The 10,938-nt window shown below is 37.5% G+C and overlaps 2 protein-coding genes across 4 annotated transcripts; one reads left to right on the top strand and one right to left on the bottom strand.

Annotated features, from left to right (window-relative positions):
* The first annotated feature begins 416 nt into the window (after positions 1 to 416).
* LOC113275820 lies at positions 417 to 4,696 on the top strand. 3 transcript variants are annotated; one of them, XM_026525384.1, is made up of 5 exons: positions 417 to 626; positions 737 to 803; positions 4,104 to 4,155; positions 4,251 to 4,320; positions 4,456 to 4,696. In XM_026525384.1, exons 1-5 carry the CDS (start codon positions 528 to 530, stop codon positions 4,540 to 4,542), a joined length of 375 nt encoding a protein of 124 aa, XP_026381169.1. In that variant the 5' UTR covers positions 417 to 527; the 3' UTR covers positions 4,543 to 4,696. The 3 variants fall into 3 exon arrangements, with proteins under 3 accessions (XP_026381169.1, XP_026381170.1, XP_026381168.1); XM_026525385.1 differs by having other exon boundaries at positions 420 to 626; positions 731 to 803; positions 4,251 to 4,278; XM_026525383.1 differs by having other exon boundaries at positions 429 to 626; positions 731 to 803.
* A 669-nt stretch (positions 4,697 to 5,365) lies between these two features.
* Positions 5,366 to 9,075, bottom strand: LOC113275819 (ribosome biogenesis protein WDR12 homolog). The gene is made up of 13 exons (XM_026525382.1): positions 8,835 to 9,075; positions 8,548 to 8,648; positions 8,136 to 8,242; positions 7,846 to 7,881; positions 7,408 to 7,490; positions 7,184 to 7,251; positions 7,006 to 7,107; positions 6,784 to 6,909; positions 6,478 to 6,621; positions 6,144 to 6,252; positions 5,903 to 6,039; positions 5,764 to 5,799; positions 5,366 to 5,634 (listed from the first exon to the last, which is right to left on the bottom strand). The coding sequence occupies exons 1-13, from the start codon at positions 8,989 to 8,991 to the stop codon at positions 5,542 to 5,544; spliced, it is 1,299 nt and encodes a 432-aa protein (XP_026381167.1). The 5' UTR covers positions 8,992 to 9,075; the 3' UTR covers positions 5,366 to 5,541.
* Between the last annotated feature and the right edge of the window lie 1,863 nt (positions 9,076 to 10,938).

Raw genomic sequence — 10,938 nt, 5'->3', positions numbered from 1 at the left:
CTCTCGTTGGGCTCGTCAACCGGTATTTCAACAACTGGGGTGTTATTTGTTTGTTTTTGTTCTCTTGGTCTTGCACTCTTCCTGCAAGTCCCCTAGTGCGGTGTCTTTTCGACTGGTTCTCTTCTCGGCATTTCTTGGGCTTGTTCTTTTCTGTAAGTTTCCTTGTGTGGTATCTCTTCCACTCGCCCTCTTCTCGGCGTCTTTTGGGCTCGGTCTCTTCCAACAAGTCTCCTTGGCGGGGTATTTTTGACTCGCCCTCTTCTCGGCGAGTCAAAAAACCCCAACACCCCATATTGGGCGCCCTCTTCCTGATTAATAAAAGCATTTTCCAATTGGGCGTTCTATAAAATCCCAGCACCCCATATCCAACTCTTTGCTAATCACACGTGTAATGAATCTCTTAAAATGCTTTTGGCGGTAGGGTTATACCAAATCAAAATCAAATGACCCAAACCCTAGAATTTTCTTGCTCAGAAACCATAGACTAATTACTTTTTTACAGTACGAAAGAAAATAGAGAAAAAAAAATGAGAGATATGGAAGTTGGACGGGAAGAGGAACAAGATGGTTTGTCAGTACATTCACCAAGTCAAGCTCCACCTTCATCAGCATCTTCTCTTCCAAAGGTTTATTTGACTCGATGATTATATAGCTTTTTGATTTCACTATGTATGATTTTAATTTTCGAAATTAGGTTTCTGATCGTTTCTATTTGTTTTAATGTGTTTAGGAACAGTCGGAGGTTGAATTGGAACTGAGATTGTTAGAAGCACTTGAAATATATCCCCTGGCCAAATTGCAAGGTATTTATTCAAATGATTTCATCTTTGATGATTTATCTTAATTTTTGGTCTGGTATGGGTTAAATTTCTGCTATTGTGAATTTTGATCTGGTTACAGTCTTCATTCTGGATACACATACGGCATTTCTTCACAGACTGGCAAATTTACAAGTATAGTTACTCAAGAGCATGAAATTCATAGACTTATGCATGCGTGATTGGTCTATTAACGCTCATAGCTTACATGTTAGTAAATAATTGGTCGTGGAACTTATCCATTCGATGTTCCAGTATAATGTGAGAAAATGTGAAAATTGTATGTTAGACTTCTGTACGATTAGCCTCGATAAAATAGAGAGAAAACAGGTGAACAATGACTTCTTCTAAAAGTCAAATGAGTTAGTATTTATGTCACAAACTCATTAAGCAAGAGTCTTGCTGTCTAGTGCCCTCAATCACAAGATAACAAGCATTTATTAGAGACAAAATGCCTTGTTTGATTGGAAGATTATGGTATGTGTTTACTTAAGGCAATATCATTTTAATAAATGCTCGTTATCTTGCTCAGGGGAACACAACTAACAAGTTCCAGTAAAAAAAAAAAAGTTCTACACATGGTTGCTGTTTGGGTGTCCCGATGATTTGGGGTTCTGTCATTACTAATATCAGTAACATCAGAGTGTATCATTTGGAACTGCTGTTACATCCAAGGCTCAGAGATACAGAAAAGGGCCGAGAAGAGCTACGGCTTCGATGTTACCAATACTGAAGAAATACAGCCATAACACTTAGAAGAACACCCATTTCTAAAATGCTATATGGCCCCCAGTATATGAACACCACACCATGATGTGCCGATGACATGGCTTCTAAAATGTTGGGGTTTTTTCTTGGTCAACTGAGTAAAATGGGACCTTCAAAAAGTCAAGAAAACAAATAAAATATAACTAGGAGCAATTTTACTCATTTGACTAGAAAACCCCAACGATTTAGGAGCCACATCATTGACACATCACGGTGTTAATATTGTGTCCATATACTGAGGGCCATAGAGCATTTTCATATCCATTTGTAGGCTAGAGACTTCTTAGTAACAATGCTTAAGTTTCAAGTCAAAAGGACATTTAAGCAACCATATCTAGCGAACCAAGCACCTAATAGAAACCATCTGTAGAACTTATTTTCACTTGTTACACTTCTAACATGAACACTAACCTCTTAGATTCATTTGGACAAATGGAAGTCAAATGAGCTACACAAATAAGATATGAAGAGGCATCTTAATTTGGGCACGTACCATTTTCACAATCGAAGAAGATCTTGAATTTGCCCTTTAAAGGACATATAGTTCATTCAGCATCTTGTGCATGGCTAAAGTGAGAATAAGAGTTAAAACATAAAGAAAAAGGAGAACCAAGATGTCCAACGAGCTTAGGCCTTTTTAAAAACACTGATAAAGATTGCCTTAACAGTCCATCTGATTGCGTTACCTGTCATAGTTATACTTCGAAGGATTTTCATAAGTTAGTTATGGATATGTACCTCTCTTTCTCAGATGTAAATGTTTCATAGGCCTCACTATAATGCCTGTTTCACAACGTAGTGTTCTGCTTTTTGGTAGTCAGCAAGAGTACTTGGGGTGTCAAGCCGGCATTAGAAACTTTAGGTTCTAATTTCCAACTTCAACAAGTGTATATGAGAGATGCTATTTAGCATTTCCCTTCAATCATTTAGGTAAATGTTATGCTAGATTTAGGGATCACGCTCAAATGCTGGGTGTCCTCGTGATTTTGGTTTTTGTCAGTACTTGTATCAGTTACATTAAAATTGAAGTATCATATGATACTGCTATTACATTCAAATCTCTGTGAAGAGCTAGGCTTCTAATGTTACCGATACAGTACTTGAAGTACAGGCTTAATAATTATTGGAATAGAAAGATTTCTACGTAGAGGCTAAAGACTATTTAGTAATGTCTGAATATCGGGTCAAAATGACATATAAGCTACCACATATGGTGAAACTGAACCATGTGGGGAACACATGTTGACCTATAACTGAGTAAACACTGACCTCTTAAACTTCTAAGCAAAAACATTTAACCAATATGGAAGTCATATGAGCTCTGAGTATTGATATGAAGAAGCTTGAATTTGAAATAATAAGGCACACATCATTTTTAACCATCGAAAAGTTTTTCGAAAATCATGAATATGACCTACTAGGATATATACTTCATTGAGCAACATGTGCTGCGTTAGTGTGATGAAAAGAAGCGACAAACGGAAAACCACTTTTGAAGTTGTCCAACGAGCTTAGGACTTAAAAACTCTGAGATGAAGGAATACGGGCCTCCGCGGTCCATCTGATTCTATTACCCAACACAATTATATCTCGAAAGCATTTCCTTTAGGCTCTATAGACATAACTCTTTTTCTCAGATGTAAATGTTTGGTAGACCTCACTGTTGTGCATGTTTCAAAATTTAGTGCTTTGTTTTTGGTCGTAAGCAACATACCCTGCAGAGGATCAAGCCGGTTAGGGGAGAGATATGAGATAAAAGCACTTTCTTCATCCAGATTTAGTGCTTTGTTTTTGGTCGTAAGCAACATACCCTGTAGGGGATCAAGCCGGTGTAGGAAGTCTTAGGTTCTAACTTCTAAGAATTTATTAGAAGATACTATGTTGGAATTCGTGGAGTATAGGTCTCCCTTTTATATGGTAGAAGTAAGGAATTGTAGTATTTTGGGTGTCAAAACTCAAATGTTGGGTTGCTATGTTTTCTTCTACATCCTGGATTCCGTGTTCAGTTGGATGCGAGTTTCTTCATTCGTAGTAGGTTAGGGGAGAGAGATGAGATAAAAGCACTTGCTTCATCCAGATTTTCGAAGTGGATTTTATCTTCCTCGGAAAAGAAACTATCTCCTGTAACACTTCACTATTGATTCTTTCCTGGGTACTCGCTGCATGTACTGAATGTTAAGGCTTACAAATACTGTCTGGTTGCAGTCAGAGCATATCTACTATTTGATTTGTACATTTAAGAAATTACTCGATAAGGGATTAGAAGTATGTACACATAAGCCTTCGTCCAAAGATTTACGTTAAGGTTGCGCTGAATCTAGTTTTATGACTTGGGATTCATGCACCAGGTGAAATAGGATTTGGTTTGTTATGTAGTTAGAATGGAAGGAACAATAGTGAGAACTAGATTCACTATATTCATTTATCAATGCTGGTAATCATCTTTTGTGCCCTTCTCTAAACCATCCTGGCATTTGGTTATGGAGTTCTGCAATCATAATCTTTGTTTCTGCGTAGGTATACATCGGCACTTCATTCTTTACGGTTTAATGGAATATTTGGGAAGAAGGTTAGTTTTCGAGGCTTCTCCAATGATTTGTTTCAAGATTCTCACAGTTTCAACCCTCTTTGTTATGCCTAACACTTTGTCAATTCATATGCTAGCTTTGATCGACCGTTCTCTCCAGATGAGGTATTACAATTGCTGGATCGTTTTTACAATCTGGATATGCTGGTATGAGTCAACAATAGTTATTCTGTAAAACTCTATTCAAGACTAACAGCTGTCTCACATTATTGCATCCTCATATCTTGCACATTTGCAGCTAAATAATTTTCTTTTTTATTTCTTCTATGGAAAAAAATACAGAAGTCTGATGAAGAGGAGGTGGAAATTCTGAATCAAGAGGAAGACTTTAGCTTACCACAGAGCTACTTTATAAAGGAAGACTCCTAAGACAACTAGATACTATATTCGACCTCTCCTCTTTGTACATCCATTGGCTGTGATGAATCAAATTCACTGATAACTTGGTCACTGCACTATCACACTGGATGCATGAATTGTGCAGCATTGAGCTGTCTTTAAATATAATTTTGTTTTGGATTAACTAGCACTGGCGATGAGTTTTGTCACCTTTTTATTCACTTGGCCGACAAAGCAGCTTTACTAAACAAGAAATGCAATTTTTATAAGAAGTTACACCTTCTGCAAAATCCAAAGAAATGGGAGTGAATTGGAAGTTACCGACACCTGCAAAATCCAAAGAAATGGAAGTGAACTGGACTACTATCTGTTTCAGTTTCTATAGTTTTGTTAACATCACTCCTAGTAATCACAATTAAAGAAACTCCGTCGGAATTGTCTCGTTTGTGAATAAATAAACATATAAATCTGCACAACATTGATCAACTGAATCTGCATAAGGTCAATGGAGAATACGAGGAAAATATTGTTGTTTTTTTTGCATATTACTCCCTCCGTTCCTTTTTAATAGGCTGGTTTTGTTTTTGGAGAAAATTAAGGAAATTAAGAGAACTAATCATTGAAAGTGGTCCGCATGACACTTGTCAATAAAATAAGTGAAGTGAAATGGTCCCCATGACACTTGTCAGCAAAAGAAGTATAGTGAAATGGTCCACATGACACTTGTCATCAAAAGAAATTAAGAGAAAAGTGGTCCCAGAAAACTAAAGTAACATTTGACTTTCCTAATTAGGAAACCAGCCTATTTTTTTGAAACATTTATTTTAGGAAACCAGCCTATTAAAAAGGAACGGAGGGAGTATATTTTTGAATGAAAAATAAAAGAAAAATACATAAGTTCGATGAAACTAACACTGTTCTTTTTCACATATTCCATTTTGTGAAAGAAAGATAAGATACAGAAGTTTGGTACCAAAACTGAATACAACTTGACTCAGACAACCATAAGAAATAAGTGGAAATTTCACCCTACAAGATGGAAACTTCCGAAGAAATACAAAGGTCAGAGTCTGCCCCGCCGCTGACTACACGATCACCGCCCCACCAGTCAGCACATAATACCTGCGTTTTAGAAAAACATAATTTGAAGTTAGGATAAGCTAAGGTTTTAGAAAACATAATTAGAAGTTAGGATAGGCTCAGGCCGTCATAATAAGCTTAGGATACAACGATCTAGTGTAAATTAGGTACCTTATCTTTGTGAGATTCTATTACTGCCAGAGGCCACTGCAAGGAGATGAATATACATTGAAGATTAAGATCAATATCGTAGATACAAACTATGCACAAAGCTATAACATTCTTATTGTAATAGAAAAGAGGAGAATACCGCGGTTCGTAAATCCCATAGCATCACCTTCCCATCATAAGATGATGAGAGTAGATGTTGCAGCGAGCTGTCATGCCACTTGCAAGCAGTGATCCAGGAAGAATGAGATGCAAACTGCAGGACAGGCGCTGAAGAACCTGTATGTATCATGAATATTAAGTTTAACAGTGTAGAGACAGAGGGTGAACTCTTTAAGAAAACTGCATGATACACACTTTATGCTAAGCTTTATTCAAATCACCTGATTTTCGAGGATCCCATATTCTTAAAACAGGATCAGAACCACCGGCAGCAATGAGCGCAGAGCTATCACCTCCAACATCAAGGTCGTTGAGAACTTTCCCGCAGAACTATAGAATGCACAACATATGGTTATTATAAAACAAGTAATAATCATATTTGCAACATTCCTTTTATTATAACAGATACCCAAACCTGGCTAGCAACTAACCGGTAACACTTGGCTTCTCTTGGGAAGCAAAGTTGATTAAATTTAAGCACATATAATTTATTTATTTATTTATTTGCAAAAAAGGCGATATATAACTGATATCATAAGATTGGGGATTCCATACCAAGCTCAAGACATCTCTGCCTGTTTCAACATCCCAACTTCTGATGGAATGATCCCATGATGCAGAATATATAGTTCGCTCTTCTGGCCAGACAACAGAAGACACACATTGTGTATGGCCAACAAGTGAGCTCACAGCTTCCCCCTGAATACCAAGAGGCAGAAATTAGTGTTAAGCTATCCTGTGAGTTTTGATGAAAGAAAACGAAGAAATAGGTTATAACAAGAAATAGTTATATACTTGATAACAAGCTTATAAAAGGTAAGTGTCAGCTAATTATTTCAGGAGAAGATGAAGACTGCATACCTCAAGCTGGGATTCCTCGGCCTTAGAGTTCACTTTTCTCTTCTTTACTGAGACCAAGTCACCGTCTGAATCAGACTCATTTGTCCGCCACAAGTTGATTGTAGAATCCCAAGAACCAGAACATACCTAAATGTATTCATAAAACAATAAATCCTGTGTGCAGCTTGCTCAGACGGAGATGAACTTAACTTTAACATGCCATTAGAAAGTGGAGAACTATACCATTTCTCCAGAGGGTTGTGGTGCAACACTTTGCACAGACGATGAGTGCCCTCGCAGGATTTTAAAAGCTCTAACGTTATTAGTGGGCTCCTCTGCGTCAAACTTGTATAGGATAGAAGACATTAAACAGCGCAATCAGAATTTGCAATTCAAAGTCTAACAGGTAATTCAATTATACCTTCCACAGCCTCACTGTCCTATCTTTAGAAGCAGTAGCAACATGTGTGGTCAAGTTGCTCTTAGCACCTGTAGGAGAAAAGCACTGTTAAATCGTTTACAACAAAAGATGAGGATTTTTCAAAACACATGTAAGTGAACAAATGTAGATCACATTAATTCGATAAGCAATTCAGAGCTGCGAAAGAGACACTTGCAAAGAAGGCAAATTACACTGACAATCACCTTTCTGATTGATGATACTAATAGACGTAATAGCATCCCCATGTCCCTCCAATATATGGGTACATGATCCACCTTTCCACACCCTAATAAAATTAGAAACTGGATCATCAAGTTCTGTTTTTGTTGACTTTTTCATGGCAAACCAAATCAACCATATTCAGAAACAAATTATTGTGTACAGATTCTTGACACCCAGACTACATTTTCTGTAGTAAAACCGTTGACATGCTAGTAAGTACAAGGATGGTTTTTGTTCTCCTATTTAGAGGGGGATCAAGATTCACAACTGATTTCAAGCTGAGGATTTTGGTATCCTTCCACGATTAACTTCAGTAAAACTTAAAAGCTTCTGAACAACAGAGTTTTATAACTCCAAGGTAAAGACAGCACGCTCCTCAAAATGAGAAACATAAACTTAGTATAGCAGGAAAAACATACCTTCCAAAACCATCATAGCACCCTGTCAAAATAAACCTGCCATAAAGAACTAATCAGAGTAAGTATACCAATAATGATCGAAAGTGACGCAGCCAAATGTAAAAGACTTATCCAGTGTACAATATTGAAGCAACAAATTGTTATTTGTTATACAAGAGTAAATATCTCAGGTTAATGCGTACATCTTTCTGGTCTGCTAAGATGACTGTAAGAAAACTATTTGAGACCACATTATAGAATAGAGTATGTATAATAAACTGCTTCGATGCATTAAACATCCACACACTTACCCTGGATTAGAACCACTGACTGCACTGACCCAATCGTCATGCAGACATGGATCTTCCTGTTTTCGTGGTGCTACTGCCTTTATGTATTCAATTTCAAGTACTTTTTCCTGTATTGCATACAACAGATTACAACATGAGACGGAAGGAAAATAATCCGAGTACGGATAAACTTCATATTTAAGAAAAAATTGTCTATTTTGACGCATGGAAAATAAAGAAGGCCCTTAGTCCTATGTGATAGGAGCAAGGAGACAATGAACATGCAGAAAGGCCTAAATGTTCTCCCTTCCACCAGGAGTGCACATACCCAATGGGGTCAAATCAACCAACTGAAATGTTCTAATAATTTGGTTCCTCAAAACAACAACCATAGTGTTAACAGATGGAATCATGTGCTAAGAAAGATAGGTACCACAGAAATGCCCTTGGCAAGAAGAAACTGTTCAAGTGACATCCGGACAAGCTCCCCATCGATGAGAAAGTCAAAGGGTTGAGGTTCCCAATCAGAATTTCCTAAGCAAAGTTCATTACAGCATGAAATAGTAAGAATATTAACATACTGGGTAGTGTTGAATATTTATAACTCCACACCACGGTGCTGTAAAACCTAAAATAAAAATACAAAAATAAAAATCATCTGTTTCTAGATACAATAACCACTAAACCCCAAATTTACAGCATTGAATTTTTAAAACTCACCAGCTTTGATAAGATTATTGACAACCGAAGAAAGACCCAATCTTGTAAGGTCGGAAGGGATGGCAATAGATGTAGTAGGAGCTTTCAAAGGAGCCTGAAGCTTTGTCACGAAACGGACTTGAACTCGCCTAGTCTCAACATCTTCCTCATACGCCATTGTTGCGGCAAAAAGAAAAATACAGAAAGAGGCGGAGAAGACTGAAAGAGAAAGTTGAATGAATAGCCAGGGTTTTGTTTGGGACTGAAGAATTTTGATAGAATTTGGGGTTTAGAAAGGGTCTTTCTACATCGTCGGATTGATTTTTTATACTATATCCTGACCGTTGATGACAATACCCAACTGAGTCACATTCAACCACCGATTTATATATAAATTTATGACGAGCGTCAATAGTTACCCAGCTTCCGGTTCTTAAGATTTTCTCCTTTTTCTTTATTAGGGTGTGTTTGATAGGAGTTAATTCCGTGGAAATAGTTATCTTTCTATGGAAATACATGTGTTCGGTAGTTTGGTCGAAAATCTGTTTCCATGGAATTGTAAAAAAAAAGGTACATTAGTTATATGTCCCTAATTTTGACACCCAATAAATATATCCTTATATAACAATAAATATGTCTCTACTTTTTAATAACCTTATCCAATTAAAATTAGATTACATTAATATCCTCACCACTAACATTCAACTACCATTCCATCACCAACCTTCAACGATCACCACCTACCAACCGCCACCACCACTAGTATTCCACCACCACTTCACTACCATTGCACCACCACCACTAGTCCGCCACCACCACTAGTCCGCCACCACCACTGACGCCACCACCACCGGTCCACCTCCGCCATCACCACTATTGCACCACTACCACCAGCCTGCCACCATCATTGACGCCACCACCGTCGCTGCCACCACCACTACTACACCGGCGCCACCACCACCACTAATCCACCGCCACCACCACTGACGTCTGACGCTTCCATCAGTCCGCTACCGCCACCACCTCTGTCGTCGCCACCACCACTGGTTTTATATATTTTGTATTAACAACAATAACTTATCCAAATAAAAATAGAATCAGCAGCAGAAGTTGATCCAAAATTAGGGGATCAACAACAGTAGTTGATCCAAAAAGAAAAAAGGATCAATAGTAGAAGTTGATCCCAATTAGTGGATCAACAGCAGTAGTTGATCCAAAAAAAAGGATCAATAGTAGAAGTTGATCCAATTTAGGGGATCGACAATGGTAGTTGATTCACTAAATTGGATTAACAATGAAAGTTGATCCATGTAAATTTAGGAGATCAACAACAGTAGTTGATCCAAAAAGAAAAAAGGATCAATAGTAGAAGTTGATCCAAATTAGGGGATCAATATCAGTAGTTGATCCAAAAGAAAAAGGATCAACAGTAGAAGTTGATCCAATTTGATCCCCTAAATTGGATCAACAATTGTAGTTGATCCATTCTGACATACATTAGCAGCAATTCATTATACTAAACACAGACCCATTCACGTATTGGTGTTGTCGGTGGTACTACAAATGCAGTGGACAGAGTTGCGAGCTGCTAGAGTGCAAATGACATCAGTTCGTCTTCATCAACAAATGGGTTATACCCAATTTCAGTCCATGCAATTTATCCCCAAAAAATCTTGATTGTTACTGCATTTATTTTTGATTGAAGGCCTCCGATTCAATTATCCCCAATTGAGACATCGATTTAGACTACCAATAAGTCTGATCCCCTGTCTTCTTTTCTTCAAATCAAGATCTCATAACCTTTTTCACTTTCTCACGCATCTCGGAGATGCAAGTCAGCAACACCTTCGACAATCAATTCATTTCATGCAAAGAAATCTACGAACAAGTTTGAATCTAAAATTACCAAAAATCCATCATCACTCAAATCTCTTTGATATTACCCAAACGAAACCTAAAAATCAAATCATCATATCTCACTAACTGAATCAATTATTAACATACTATAAATGATGCTATCTGGATCTTGATATCAACTCAATTATATCAAGATCCCATTTTTCCGAGTTACAGGAAGTGAGAAAAGTTAAAGATGGTGCTGATGACGATTGAGATGATTGTGGTG

The sequence above is a fragment of the Papaver somniferum genome, chromosome 4, assembly GCF_003573695.1.
Source record: "Papaver somniferum cultivar HN1 chromosome 4, ASM357369v1, whole genome shotgun sequence".
Lineage (NCBI taxonomy): Eukaryota > Viridiplantae > Streptophyta > Magnoliopsida > Ranunculales > Papaveraceae > Papaver > Papaver somniferum.
Note: the sequence above shows the minus strand (reverse complement) of the source record. Positions and strands in the feature narration are given on the sequence as shown.